Genomic DNA, 15,924 nt, shown 5'->3' with positions numbered 1-15,924 from the left:
ACTGCTGCTTGCTTGTATGCTCTGGTGCTCCGCCTTTTATCCGTGTGTGAAAGTGTAATGGAAGTGAGGTGTGTGTGTAATGTTCAGCAATAATTGCCTGACCCTGCCTGACCGTGGTATTGGGACATGTCGGGTATATGGCTCAGCGGTTAGTCTGTTTTCTCGGGGGATCGAGGGCGAGTTCCTAAGTATCCTACGTGGTAGGATCGGGTTATTGTGTTTCAGGGAAGGGCATACCGCATCTCGCCATCCGGTGTCTGACTCCCCAAAGACTCCTCACCCAGGTGATCCTCCCGCACTGCTCCATCCAAAGGAACTGGATCTAAAAGTGATGGCCGTGTCCTGGCCACCTGAATCACAGATTCCCTGGGACTAGCTGGTGAGACACCTTCAGGTTTCTAACAGAATTCTTCAAAAGGCTTTCCGCCATCTTTGATTTCTTTCAATTGGCTTCCAAGTGCTGGAGCTGGTGTTGGTTAGCTGCTCTGTTCCTGGCTGTCCCCGGCTGTCCCCCTGCACAGACGTTCGTTTTGTGGGCAGTAAATGCTAAAAGGGCCATCACAACAGACCGGTTAACCCCTAGTAAGTTCCCACCTGTTAAAACATTGTTTTTTCTTTTGAGAGGGAGAAAAAGCTTTTCTCTTTAAATGCTGCAGCTGCAGGGGAAATGGGCACGATGACAATGGTTCTCCTTTACATGTGGTGCTGTTGCTGGGTGTCTGGCATAAATTAAGCTTTTTTCCTTCGAGGATCAGCACCTGCGTATGTGTTTGTGTTTTCACATATGTATTATTCCCTGGATCCTTATAGGGCGCTCTGGAATCTGCTCATGGTTCTGGATCTCTAAACCTGATGCATCTTAGGAGATGTAGTCCTGAATGCTATATATTTTTGGGCAATGGTAGTTTCTAATTAGCTGCTGTCTCTGGGTTTGAGAATATTTCAGGACTTGTCCTCTCAGTCCTACTATCAGACAGACCAGCGACTAGATGCGATGTTTGCTCTGTGATTTTGTCACTCAGCATTTATTTTCTCCACAAATGGATGAGCTGATGTGTCCTTCGACTTTCATGTAAACGCGCTTTACAAATCAGGCCTGCATCATCTAGGTGACCTGAGGTGTGTGTTTTACAGGAAGAACACTTTCATGGCCTTTCTAAAATATTCTCCACAAAGTAATGCCTGCATTGGACGACCAATGCGGTTTTAAGAGTTTGGGATATTGGGTTACATGTCAGAAGGCCACATAGGCCTGCACTTGGGTGATTGAAATAAGGTATGGAAGAAGATCTATCATTGGGTTATTGTCTGTGCCCTCATCTTCTCTAAACCTCTTGTTACTATTATTCCCACTTAAAGAATACACAGGCTGATTCGTTTGACCTCCCCTTACCTGTTCTTACTCTAGATAGATGTTTCTGTACCATGTCACCCCACAGTTAACCACAGTAGCGAATTTAATATTTTAAAACACAACCACCATTGCTCTTAAAATAAAAGGATATTTAAATCCATCCCATGCTGTATTTTCCTGAAAAACATTGGTTTATTACGTGTAAATACAATTCACACCCTTAGGCATACGTTTAAAAACGCTTGTTGCATGTCAGCAGAACCGAGCCTGTTTTTGGTATCGAACGTTAGAAATGTGAGACCAAAGGTCTGGAATTAACAGTCCAGATGGATATCAATATTTTGAGTTTTAAAGCCATTAATGGACAAGCAGCTATTAATGGAAGGATTGGTAACAATGTTGCAGTTAAAACATTGGAGATTATTCGTGCACTGAGTGTTATTGGGCGAGTTTGAGTTTAGTCAAACAGTGAATCAGTGTCAAGGTTTAAGAGACAGGCCTTGAAATTGACGCTGGTGTAACCAGGCACGATAACCACCTTTCACTAAGGTGAGAGAACTGCATTTGATGGGCAAATGGACGTTTAATGTCGTTTAATTTCAGTCTTAAACGTAATGCACACTTGCTACCTAGATTGCAAGTTATCCGATTACTTTTTGTGCAGGAGAGCCAGTGAGTCTACCATTGTAACGCACCTAATCTGCCACATCAAAACATACCGTTACTCTGCATTTTGGAGGTACTTTAAAAAAGTTGTTATCAATTTGTTATAACTGGTATTGTGCCCTTCTCGGAATCCATAGTCCCTTTTTTGTAAATAGTGAGAAATTGGTATTTTGTATTGCAATCTGCAGTCATGTAAAATTTTGCAAAGGGTTCCTTAGGGGTGATTACACAGTATATGTAATTTTAATGCTCATACATGATGTCATGAATCTGGGGTAGGCCTAAAAAGTGTAAATAGAGCATGGGATTTCTCAAGGTGCTGGGTGTGTTCTTGAATTAGAATATGACCAGTTCAATTTTGAAAAACCTTGCTTCCAGCCAACTTAAATGTAAGGTGATCCGAGAGCTTTACATTGACCCGCCCATCCCGGTTACTTGTGGTCAGAAGGAAGGATTAAGGCAAATGTCTAAGACCCTATTTAGTGCCAGGTGCAAATTACATAGAGACATAAAGAGCAGTCTACAAATAGAATCGCAGCGGATACTAATTGCCCAATAATGTGAATCTTATTAGAAGGAAGTTGTTAGAGCCTGTCCTGTCCCCGCATTACAAACTGAGATCTGTTTATGTAGATTTCCCAAGGAAGACCTAATTCCAAGCCACTGTGGTGCACATTAATTTCCCTAACACTCTGGTGGAGACTGTTATCGCCTACCTGTCTATCATATCCTCAAACATCATTTTACAGTCTCATTGAATTAATGGGACCTTTTTTATTTTTGACATAATATAGTTCCTATCCATGCAAAAGACTAGGTACATTTATATGATATCGTAGCAGACAAATGCCAAGACCATGTAGATAATATAAGCAGTTTGAAGTACAAGATAAAACGAGCACGGAGAAATCTTCAGAGGATGTTTCTTGACGTAATTGACTACTTTTCGGATTGACTCATAAATGACTACAAGCTAATGAGTGTTGCAGATAATGCTGGCTTTCACTTGGGGACGATATTTCAAATGAATAATTGTGTTTTAGATAAACAGTGCAATATGTAGGCATGTGTTTGGTCATTGTTTTCATTGATCATCCCACGAGGTCATTTATATCGTTTAGTTGATGACAATGACAGTTACCAAAAACATGTCTTTGTTTTTTTCCCAGCATAGTGGAGGGGTAATTTTTACATTTGTATTGTTAAACTGGCGCTGGTCTGGATTTCTGGATATGCCTAAAATAGCATTAAAAAAGTTTAATTATTTGAGTACTTCTTAGGGTGTTTTCTTAGTCACTGTATGTAATTACTGCCCGGTTAAGTAACTCTACAAACCCAAGATTTGAGTGTGGTGCTAAGAGTCCAAATAAAGCAGCGGTCCACTGCGAATGATTGCATAGTTGTAGAAAGTGGTAAAGGAAACTGCCTCCCACACTTGTGGCTGAACAGTGGATTGAAGGTAAGTCTAGTTTAAGATTGTCATGGACAAATAGGACCAGCAGAGCTGGAGACTCAATTCAGTGGATGCCAATAGAGGAAAGCTCTGCATAGACAGAAGAGCATCCATTCTTTCCCAATGATTTAAAGCCCTGCATATCAAAATCCAACCTTAAAGGAAAAAGTCAAAACGTCAAATAAAATCATGCAAGTGAACCCTAGACGGAAATTGATTGACTCTTGTGATTCGTAAAAGTCGCCCTACAGCACAGTAAAAAAATAAATAAAAAAAATGTGACCCTAGTCTTGTCTTTTGCCCTCCTACTTAATCCTTTTGTGTTGAACTAATTTCCATTTTCGTTCCCATTTCCTCTCATTGCATTACTCTTTTCCAATATATATTTTTTTTAATGACAGTGCTTTTATAATTATCTTGTATATTTTCAATAATGATGCATTGAAAGGCTGTGGCCTAAAAGTGGTAAAAAGAACTATGAACCTATCCCCAGCTGGAGGGAGGTGCCTCTACTGAAAAGCGTCGCAAAACGCTTACTTAAAGCAAGCATTAGGTGCAGGAGAGGGTTCAGCAATCCTGCAGCCTGATAAGAGAACATCTCTCTGGTGCTAACATATGTCAACATAGCAGTAACTGGAAACTTCTGTGGATTTATACTCAGAACCGTGCGTTATTCACCAACCTATTGAGTTGTTTAATAAAGTTAGCACAAGTTAAACATCAGCAGCGGGAGTCTCGCAATCTGAGAACCCTCCACACGGGCCCACACTGTAGTGAAAATGAATTGGATATTGCACGGCTATTGGTGATTAAGTTCACGAACCATACAATTTGAACATAAAGACATTATCAGATTGGACTCACAATGTGGACTATAATCATTTGGGCTGACTGCATATTGATTTGTACAGTGTGAAATGAGCAGCTTGTGAATAGTAGTGTCAAGCGCAGAGATAGCCTTGCAATATCAAATTCATATGTCAACATAGGATTCATGATGGTGAGGCGATAGGCAATTGCTGGCACAAGACATCCCTTTAGCATGGGTAGAAAGTGGGAGAAAGGGCACCCTGCAACACGTAAGATTCTAGGACTGAGCGGCAAAGGGGGGAAAGGATAAGACTTGATGAACAGCAACTCAAAAGAAAAATGTCAGGAATTTTGAAAAGTGCACTGGGGCCTGGTAGGCGTTTTGTTAGTTAATGTCTCGTCCTGCCACATTGATCACTGATCAATGTGGATGAAAGAGGAACCTGTCCTGTGTGATAATTAGGCTGTACTGCTACCCAGGCGGGCTGACCCGGCCTGTAATAATCCACTGTCTAAGATAAGAGCAAACGCACAGCCACTGCCCTTTTGATGCGGGAAAAATGACACTCTGACTTGCTGGCATGGCCTTCTTCTTTGTGATCATTTCCTTTAGCGGCTGCACTATAATGCATACCTTCTCTGAATATATCTACTTTAACGCTGCTCACCAAACCATGCAAGTCCCTTTTCCGTATTCTTACAGGAACATAATAAAGACTGTATAAGTAGTAGCATGGCCCGGTAACCAGTGCTGAAACTGAAACATCCGAGGAAGGTATAGCCTCCGTACCAAGCAAGCTGATTGAACTGGAAGTAGGTGTCTTTTCTTCTCTGAAAATATTGTAACGAAAGTGTTCACTTAACTATGTTTCCCTTTTCTGTTTTAATAGGCATGCCCTTTCGTCATTGACGTGTATGCTGAGAAATGCAAGCCCAGAGTGAAAGCTGCCAGTCTGGACTCAGGGAGCGCACATCTCGACAAGGCCATCTGCAAGTCTGTCCTCCTGAAAGGGGAAGCCAAAGTTATGGATGGCTATGACAATATGGTTGTCCACACTTATAAGAGTGACACGCGCATCACGTCTGTTTTAGAAAATAAGGTATTGTATTTTCTCTCACTTAAACATAGGTAAAACATGCTATGTTAATTGTGCAACTCTATTATTTCACACTGCATATGTTTTATTGCAAACATATCTAAAAATCATGTATAGATTACAAATGTTCTATTTCTGAGAGGTCAGAAATCAGAGGCGGTCACAAATTTGCAATATTTTCAATAACGGACATCTTTTTTTAATTTTTTTTTAAAGAAAATGAGTTGGATAAAGGTCTTTCTGGCCCTACCCTAAAGAGCGTTTCCCTTCCTAGGAAGCTAAAACTAAAGATCAGTCTGTGTACAGTCATCAAAATTATAACTGTCCTTGTGTCCAAAACGTATCTGACCCTCACACTAAAACAACCAATCAAAGGTGTAGTCTGTTTTGATTTAGGAAAAAGTTTTTAAAAACCAAAATGTGAAAATTCAAGGCGGTGGTTCCCTTCCCCTGGATTGTTTCAGGTAGAATAGTAAAGTGTTATTTTTAACCAATGATTCATTAGGAGTGGCAGCAAGCATTCCGCAAAGCTATTAAAACCAAGCTTTTCGTTGGAGATGAAAATGCTATCAATCTGTAACAGTAAGCCTACTATTATGCATCTGTATGTAACTATATTTGTATTTGTGTAATCAAGAGACCTCTAGTCACCTGTCTAACCTTTGAATCAAAATTCCTACAAATTCTTGTAACAGTGCCTCGGTGCCCCCATGCTGCAAGTGCGCTATACAAATGCAAATAAATAAAATAAAATAAATGTCTCTTTCACACACTTTCTTCAGGATGGCAAAAATGTCTTTTGTAAGAATCATTGTCTCTTTTCCACAATAGCTTTCAAATGATGACCAAAGTGTCTCTTTCACGCAATAACTGTCATGACCTACAGAACGCGCTCCTTTGGGACTTCCTGGTCCTTGTCTCAACGGGGCTTCGCTACCCTGGTACTCCCAACATGGCCGTCCAGCGTGAAACACCTTCCTCGCTCTACACGTTGGACGGAGCGTCTGCGCGTCTCAATGCTATTGCGAAGTAGCGACCAGACGTGTGCTCCGTAGCTTGCGGTATTGCTTCCCTGATTCTGTCCCTACTATCTCCATTCCTAGTCCCTCTCCTTTCTTTTTTACTTCCTGGACTCGTGTGCTGAGTAGTGCAATTTTTTAATTTCCTGGATTCCTGGATCATTGCATCCCGGAACTTTGAACGCACGCTGGAGTCGGAAGAGACTTGTGCAGCCTTATTGAAGACCTGATCCGTCCGCAAGAAGGCATCGACCAAGAAATCCAGCAAAGATCGGACTCCGGTGAGAAGGGGGGAACTCCTTGACAATAACGTCTTAAGGTAATCTCCTTATATGCATTACCTGGTATACTCCCGTGCCAGGAATTCCCCTCTGGGTTTTGCAGATCCCCTGGTATACTCCCCTGCCAGGTATCTTTCTCTCAAAGGCTCACTGCCTGATGTGCTTCTCTCACCAGGACATTCCACAATGTTCTTTTTCAGTAGAACAGTTGTACTCCTTCACTGTTTATACTTCATTGACTTCAGGTACTACTTGTTCCAACTTCCCCCATATTGACATCTCATATATGGAGACTTATTCAAGTTCTGTCTGTTAACTTCTTCACTGGTAGTTATTTGCTTGTGGCAATACTTTTTTTTAATTTTCCCCTACATATATTGCCTTTCAACTTCATTACTGTTCATTTGCTGGTGATATTTACTCCAACTTTCCCCATATTGATTTCGAGGGGATTGGGTCCTCCGACGTATTCCATATCTATGACAGTAATCACCACAGCTGTGCTGCTTCGGAAACTTTTTCGGCGTCTGCGTCCTGCGTCGATGACGTCGATGCGCCGCCGTCGAGGACCTCCTCCGACGTCCGACGTCATCCGATGTGATAAGTAGGACGCACGACGCCAGTAGCCTCAGTTCCGTTTTTTCCGCGAACGTGTTGCTTCGTGTTTCTCGGTTCTAGCCTCGACTCTTTGGAGTTCTGTTCTTTCTGGTTCTTCGAGCCTGTTCGTTTGTGAATATTCCTTCGCAGCGATGTCTTCCACTTCGTCTTCAACCCCGCGTCCGGGCTTCAAGAAGTGCGGGGTGTGTGGGTCCAAGATGTCGGTGACTGACTCGCACGACGCCTGCCTCTGGTGCCTCGGGGAGGCCCACGACACGGATGACTGTGTCGACTGCCTGTCGCTCACTTCCAAGGCCTTACGCGAACGTAAGAAGAAATTGTCGGTAGGTCGGGTGTCCAAGCCCCGGAAGTCGAAGTCGGCGGGGCTTTCGACGGATGATTCGAGGGGTGACTCTCCGCGTCATCGTCGGAGGTCTCGTCGGTCTTCTTCTAGGAGTCGGTCTCGCCACTCCTCTGCCTCTTCGAGGCGTTCTCGGAAGCGCCGTCACCGGTCGCCTTCCAGGTCCTCTTCCGAGGACTCTGCCCGGCACGTCGGTTATCCCACCAGCCGTGCGACGCCGGAGGAATGGGCTTCCTTCGGGAAGAAAATGTTGGCGATTCTTGAGTCGCAGGGTACTCAACCGTCCGCGCCCCCGAGTGGGGTCGGCCGTGTGAGGTCGAGAGACGCCGCTCGCAAGAGTGGTCGGCACGAGTCACGGGAGAGGTCCCGTTCGGACAAGGAGGCTCGTTCTCGCCGTACCCGTTCCAGGTCCCGGTCCTCGACGCGATCGAGACCGTGTGCACCTGTGATGTCTTCGAGGAAGACATCGACGTCTGAGGCGTCGAGGGCGTCGACAGGCTTTCTCGAGGCTCCGGCTCCGAGGAAGTCGTCGAAGCCGTCGACGTTCAGGTCGTCGAGGGACACGCTCGGGGCTCCGGCTTCGAGGGCTGTGTCGACGCCGCCGATATTGGAGGCGCTGCATCTGACGTCGACGCCGATTTCCTCGACGTCGACGCCGATCCTCTCGGCGCCGTTGCCGGTTTTCTCGACGGCGGCGCCGATTCGCTCGACGCCATCGACGCCTTTCGTGTCGGAGGTGCCCCGTGTCTCGGGTGTACCCCCTAGGAAGGCTCTGGCTAAGAGCAGGCACTCTCAGGTGCCTTTCCACCTCTTGGATTATATTTCGGAGGCGGATGAGGATTCGGTTGGCCTGGTTCCTGATCAGGTGCCGGATGACATTGTCTCGGGCCATAGTCAATTTGACGATTTGAGGCAGTCGCTGCATGATGCTAGTGGTCTGGACACCTCTCCGGAGGTGGAATTTGGTCGGCCTGAGCCTGGCTCCCATGCCGATTCCTCATATCGGCGCCTTATGGCCAGGGTGTCTGAGTATCTGGGATGGTCTGCTCCCCCAGGGGAGTTTGTGCAGGATGATCTGACGGACATCCTTGATGTTGGTCCCCCATCTGACCCGGTTCTGCCATTCCATATGGCTTTACAGCGTAGGGTGGCGGCGGCTTGGACTGCTCCGGAGAGTCTCCCGGCAGTGGGCAGATCCTTGTCGCGGAAATACCGTCCAGCCAGTGGCGACCCCTGCTACTTGACCAGGCACCCCACTCCGGAAAGTTTGGTGGTGCAGGCGGCCACGGCCCCGGCAAAGCAGGCGTCGTACCCTACCATCCCTCCTGATAGGGACGACAAACGTTTTGATGGCTGGGCGAAGAAGGTGTTTTCTTCTGGTGGTATGGCGCTTCAGGCGGCCAACTCCATTTGTGCCTTGTCACGTTTCACGCACACTCTGTGGAACTGTGTTGCGTTAGCGGCTGAACATATTCCCGAAGGGGACGAACGGGTTGGTTTCCTTGCTTTGGTCCAGGATGGTAAGGATGCCATGTGTGAGTCCGTTCAGTCGGGTTTGGACTTAGCTGAATGCGTCAGTAGGTCCATGGCGGCGAGCACCGTGATACGCAGGTTTGCGTGGTTGCGGAAGTCGGGGTTTGCTCCTGATGTGCAGTCCCGGCTCCTCAACATGCCCTTTGATGGTGAACATCTTTTTGGCAGCAAGGCTGACGAGAGCCTTGAGAGGTTGCAGACCTCAAAAGCTGCAGCGAAGTCGTTGGGCGCTGCAGTTCGCCAACCTCCGCCTTTTCGTCCTAGGGGACAGCAGTGGAGGGGTGGCTCCTTTCGCTATTACTCGTCCTTTGGTAGAGCGAGAGGAGCTGGCAGTCAAAGGGGCCAACGCAGGGGTACCAGAGGTGGACGACAGGGTACCCGTGGTGCCAAGGCCGCTCGGGCAGTTGCCTCTTTGCCCTCAGGTAACGCCGCAGCCGCTCCTACTCAGTCATGAGGCCTTGTCCCATGGTTCGCCGGTTGGGGGAAGGCTGGCGCAGCATCTTGTAGAGTGGCGTGCCATTACTTCGGATGTGTGGGTTCTGGAGATCATAACCCACGGCTACTGTCTTCCCTTTCGGCACAGGCCTCGCGACAATCCACCGGGGAACCTCTCTTTGAAGTGTCCGGATCCGCTCCTTGCGCAGGAAATTCAAGCCCTGCTGGAGAAAGGTGCCATAGAACTGGTGCCTGTAGCGGAGAGGAACAAGGGTTGGTATTCCCCTTATTTTTTGATTTCCAAGAAAGACGGGGGATTGAGACCCATCATGGACTTGCGCGGTTTGAACAAACTCCTCAGGAAGGACAAGTTCAAGATGGTTACTCTCTCTCAAGTCCTCCAGGCCCTTCAGCTTCAGGACTGGTTGGTGTCACTCGACCTCAAGGATGCTTACTTCCATGTGCCGATCCATCCCAAGCACAAGAAGTACCTGAGGTTCGCGGTTGGCGACTCGCACTTTCAGTTTCGGGTCCTGCCGTTCGGTTTGACCTCCGCCCCGAGGGTTTTCACCAAGCTCATGGTGGTGGTGGCAGCGCATCTCAGGCAAGGGGGGATTCACGTCTACCCCTACCTGGACGATTGGTTGATCAGGGGGAGCTCTCCCGAGCAGGTCCTGGATCATCTGTCCGTCGCCTGCCACTCCCTTCACAGGCTGGGCTTCTCCCTCAATTTAAAGAAGTCCCATTTGACGCCAACGCAGAGGCTCCAGTACATCGGAGCAGTGCTCGACACTTCCCTGGGGCAGTGTTTTCCTCCCCAGGTGAGGGCTCTTCACATTCGGCAGATGGTGCGCAAGTTTCAGCATGCCCAGACGCTCCCAGCGTTCGAGTTCTTGAGGTTGCTCGGCCTCATGGCATCCTGCATTCTTCTGGTGCCAGAGGCTCGCCTGCGAATGAGATCTTTGCAGTGGGCACTCAAGATGCAATGGTCGCAGTCCTCCGGCAGGATGTCGGACCCGATTCAGGTGCCGCCCTCGGTCGCCCGGGACCTTCTGTGGTGGGCCGTCGAAGGCAACTTGATGAAGGGGGCTCCGTTTTGGCTTCCCTGGCCGGAGGTGACGATCGTGTCGGATGCATCCCTCACGGGATGGGGAGCTCATGCCAACGGGCTGACAGTCAGCGGTCGTTGGTCTCCGTCGGAGTCCAGACTCCATATCAATCTGTTGGAGCTGAGGGCCGTCAGGCTAGCCCTGAAGGCTTTTCTGCCGACTGTGCGAGGGAAGAGTGTCCTGATCCTGACGGACAACACGGTGGCCATGCACTACCTCAACAAAAAGGGGGGGGCAGGGTCACTTCCTCTGTGCAGGGAGGCGATGCAGCTCGAGTTCTGGGCCATCCAGCAGGAAGTTTCGATCTCGGCAGTTCATCTGGCCGGAGTCGAGAACGTGACGGCGGACGCTCTGAGCAGGCAGAGCACGATCTCTCACGAGTGGGAGTTGGCTCAGGAGATTCTCCTGGAGATCTTCGCCCTTTGGGGGACCCCTCAAGTGGATCTCTTTGCCTCCAGTGTCAACCGGAAGTGCGAAAGGTTTTGCTCGCGGGAATTTCCTCCAAAAGGAGCCTTAGGAGACGCGTTCGTGGTGGAGTGGTCGTTCCCGCTGCTGTACGCGTTTCCTCCGGTCCCCGTCATCCCGCAAGTGCTGCGGAGGTTACGGAAGTTCGGTTCCCGGATGATCCTCATTGCTCCGGCGTGGGCTCGGAGGACGTGGTACCCGGACCTTCTCGACTTGTCCATCTGCCCTCCACGTCGTCTTCCCTACCGAGACGATCTGCTCTCACGGGAGGGGGGTCAGGTTCTCCATCCAGAGGTCGGATCCCTCAACCTTCACGCTTGGCTTCTGAAAGGTTGAGGTTTAAGGATTGGGACCTCCCTGAAGACGTGATGGAGGTGTTGCTTTCGGCCCGAAGGCCCGCAACTAAGTCTCTGTACCGTTGCCGTTGGCGTAAGTTCTGCGACTGGTGCAGAGTTCGGAATGTGGATCCTTTTGCATGTGACATCCCCATGGTTCTGTCCTTTTTGCTTTCTTTGGCCCACAGGGGCTTGCAAGTGGGTACCGTTAAGGGTTACCTGGCGGCGCTGTCCATCTTTAAGCGCTCATCGGAAGAATGTTCTTACTTTAAAATCCCTTTAATTTCACAGTTTCTGAAAGGGCTCACTAATGTGTTCCCTCCGTCGCCTTTCCTGGTGCCCGGTTGGGATTTGAACCTTGTTCTTAGGTTTCTTATGGGTGCTCCGTTTGAGCCGTTACATTCTTGCCCTTTGAGGCTGTTGACTTTGAAAACTGTGTTTTTAGTTGCGGTTACTTCCGCTCGCAGAGTGAGTGAGTTACAGGCACTTTCTGTTAAGCCACCCTTCACTGTATTTCACAAGGACAGGGTTGTCCTTCGAGTTCGTCCTTCTTTTCTTCCGAAGGTAGTGACGGAATTTCATTTGGCCCAGAAGATTGTTCTTCCGGCATTCTATCCTCCTCCGCATCCTGGTAAGGAAGAGGAGAGGCTCCATAGGCTTGATCCTAGGAGAGCTTTGAGCTTTTATGTTTCTCGCATGTCCCGGGTCAGAGTGGACGATCAACTCTTTATTGGTTACGCTGGTAAGCGCTTGGGGCAAGCTGTGACGAAACAGACTTTGTCCCGCTGGATTATTTTGGCCATCTCGGAGTGTTACCGCTTGGCGGGCAAGGACCCTCCGGCTGGCTTGCGGGCCCATTCTACCAGGGGCTTGGCTGCATCTACTGCCCTGCAGAGGGGTGTTCCTATTCGCAACATCTGTGATGCTGCCACCTGGGCTTCAGTGCATACATTTGTGTGGCATTATTCCCTCGATTCCATCAGAGGGCAGGATCTGGCCTTTGGCAAGGCGGTCCTTTGCTCTGCTATTTGATTGGCTATTCTAAATTTTGTTTCTAAATTCTTTCCCTCCTCCTTGATTTGGTACTGCTTTGGGAGTCTGTCATAGATATGGAATACGTCGGAGGACCCAATCCCCTCGAAGAACAAGTTACTTTCTTACCTGGTAACGTTCTTTCGATGGGATGGTCCGACGACGTATTCCATATCGCTCCCGCCCTGCCTTCCCCGCTGCAGAATTTCTGTTGCGTTTGCAGCTTACGTTCCGCAAGGCTTTGTGTCGGACTGGCAGTTGACTATTGTCACACGTTCTGGGGGAAAAAACTACAACTGAGGCTACTGGCGTCGTGCGTCCTACTTATCACATCGGATGACGTCGGACGTCGGAGGAGGTCCTCGACGGCGGCGCATCGACGTCATCGACGCAGGACGCAGACGCCGAAAAAGTTTCCGAAGCAGCACAGCTGTGGTGATTACTGTCATAGATATGGAATACGTCGTCGGACCATCCCATCGAAAGAACGTTACCAGGTAAGAAAGTAACTTGTTCTTCTCTTATATCAGGACTTGTGTAAAACTTGTCTTTCCAATTTACTTGGTCGGTATTCAAAACAGGTTTTTAATTGTTCATGTGCCTGTCAGTACACCCTGGGGTCCCCAACACCTATCGGCAGACTCACCAGTGTTTGCTGTCGTTTCTGACTCGTGGCACACTGATGCAGCAACATTTTAACTCCGGGAAGGTTTCCCCTGCTAGGCAGACCCTCGGCTAGTTCCCTCGCCGGCTTTGTGTTCTCTTGCCGGCAGGATTGCTGCTGTTCCAGGAGACCGCATCCCCATTAGCCTTGCTGCCGTTGCCGGTGGTGCATCGGTCCTCTCACAGCACCTGCTGTGCTTCTCCCGCTTCTCCGATAAGTCAGGCACAAAAGTGGTTGCTTGGAAGAGCTTGTCTCTCTTAGCGCGGGCCGTTATCATGCACCAGCATCTGCCTTCAGTTCTGCTTCCTGCTCTGCCTGCGCGGCAAATCTGGTCTCTACCTGTCAATGGAAGGTATTCCCCAGGTTGAAATGTCCCACACAGCTGATTTTCATTACAACAACTAGTCTGCACGTTTGACTTGGGTTTTCCTTAAATTCACATTAACTCCTTCCTCCTCTTCCTCGTCTCAGTACTTGAGGCTTTGTGGGAGTTGAGTCCACATGAACTTTAGAACTTTTAAAGTTGTATTGTTTTGGATCTTTGAATCAAAAAACTCATAGACAGGAGATGTTAAGTGAGTATTATATTTACATGAAGTATAGATGGTGTTTTGTTTGGATTGTTTTGCAAGAAGAGGTTTTTGAGTCTTACAATGAGAGGAATTTTTGAAGTGACAGCAAGCCATCAGGAATTCAGGAATTATAGGGCTTCTTCATTTGGAAGGGAAGAATACTGCGTCCCTCCTGATGAGGCCACCACATCTCCCCTACAACCATCTCCTCCCATGGGATCCTTCCTTGTAATACCACTCCCATGGTCAGATAGCGACGGCCTTCCATTGGCCACATGGGAGGAGATCTTAGGCTAGGGATCAATGATGACGCCACAGGATTGGCTCCATGTAATAATGTCACCTGGAAAAAGTCACCATTTAGGCAACTTTTTTTTTTCCTGACCCCTAAAATACTTTACCTAAATATTCTAGGAGGTTATCATTTTATGATAAACTCCCTTGTAGAATATTTGGGGAAAGTGTTTGATTTTAATGAGGGTGTTTTGTTTGGGAAATGTCTCCCCCAGGTGGCCCTTTCCCAGGCGACTTTATTACTGGACACCACAGGATTCATCACATATTACATTCTTGCGCTATGCTCATAATGCATTTTTAGAATGCTGGCATTCATGCATATTTGGTATTCCCTGATGCAGCAGTGCTTAGAAGCTCCTAACAGATCACAGGTAGACTCTTTTGTGCCTACATACAATATAGTATAGAATATTCAGTTTTTAGGTGTGGACTGCAATTGCGGTTACACATGTCTAATGAATTGCTATCACACATTGCACATAGTACTGCTTTTCTCCAGCATTGGATCTTTCATGGATACATGCTCTGAATATTCCCTGTCGTCAGACTGGGAAAACCCCAGTAACTTTAATATAGTCGTTTTCCTATGGAAAAACATTGACATCTTGAGTGTCCCATCGACGTCATTATGGGTGCTTTGGGCAGTACCAATGGGACGTTGAGTGTATAGCTCCGCCTCCGCAGCTTCACCCCAAGATTTCAACCATCTACCAAATCGTTGGGATTACCTTGCGTTCTCTCCTGAGAGAATTCTTCTTTTTGTGAGAACTTCAGCTTTCACTGTTTCCAGTCTTTTGGCGAAGGGGAAGCGTGTTTCCGGTCCCGTTATGGAATCCTTGGGTTCGGAGAAATCTTTGTTCAGGCCGTGTGAGACCTGCAGCCTCAAGAATGTATATGAGGGAGACAGGCATTGAGAGTACCTTTACTGTTTGTACCCTAATAATTCGGCCAAAGATTGTGATATCTGTCAAAGGTTCTCACAAATAATCCTCAAGGACAGGAACAGATGCCTAATTTGTGGGCCCCCATCAAAGTCTCGTCTCCCGTCGAGGACTGAGACGATGACAACCAGTTCATCGACGATCACCTTGTCAACTACTGTCCCGTTGAAGCCCACTCCGTCGATGACCACCTCGACGACGACGAAGAAAAAATCCCTGGCGACACACATCCTCTACTGGGCCGGTCCAGCCTGAATTGGAAACAGAAGTTCTGTCTCCTGAGGGCAGATCAAAGTGGTCAACTGCACCTAAGGAACAACCTCTTTTAGAAAGGTCCCCGACCATGCCGCCAGAGGAAATCCTACAGCATTAAATGACATCTGAATTTGAGGCACCTCCTTTCGACGATCAGGCGGTTTTTGAGTCTGGTCCCGAAGGAGGTTCAGAACCGCCTTTTCCAGATCCATCTGTCTTGAGCCTGCCGTGGACAGCTGTCATGATGCCTACCCCCGGGCATCCGGATCAAGCCCATCAGCCCCGGGAGCAGGCATCCAGACATTTACAAAAACCCCAGCAGCCCCAGCTAGGGGCTGTCTGGGTTCAGTCCTGGCGCCGTAGGCACCAGGCTCATAATAAAAATCAGTCCTGGCACCATAGGCGCCAGGCTCATAAACATTACTTACCTCATGCAGACCATGATGCAAATAAATCCAAGCCAACGTGAGGCCTGGATGGGACTATTTTACTACAGGGACTATTTTTTACTCGGGTGTGGTCCTGGGGAACTTCTTTCCTGGGACTACTTTGGAGGCTATTTAAACCACGCCCGAACAGCAGCACATGCTTCGTGTTATTCTGCATCCAGCAGCGTGACTCTCACCGTGCCTGCAGCCAGCATCCAGT

General features: G+C 48.1%; 1 protein-coding gene across 6 annotated transcripts in view; it reads left to right on the top strand.

Annotated features, from left to right (window-relative positions):
• Positions 1-15,924, top strand: part of EFCAB7 (EF-hand calcium binding domain 7) — a 1,178,320-nt gene that overhangs the window by 995,906 nt on the left and 166,490 nt on the right. For all 6 annotated transcript variants that reach the window (XM_069642000.1, XM_069641997.1, XM_069641998.1 and 3 more), the window contains one exon: positions 5,174-5,383. In XM_069642000.1, the coding sequence (XP_069498101.1) occupies positions 5,174-5,383 (210 nt within the window). The remainder of the gene's footprint in view (positions 1-5,173; positions 5,384-15,924) is intronic.

The sequence above is a fragment of the Ambystoma mexicanum genome, chromosome 1q, assembly GCF_040938575.1.
Source record: "Ambystoma mexicanum isolate Mex_15411 chromosome 1q, UKY_AmexF1_1, whole genome shotgun sequence".
Taxonomy (NCBI): Eukaryota; Metazoa; Chordata; class Amphibia; order Caudata; family Ambystomatidae; genus Ambystoma; species Ambystoma mexicanum.
The sequence above is the reverse complement of the archived record's forward strand: the minus strand, read 5'-3'. Positions and strand labels throughout refer to the sequence as shown.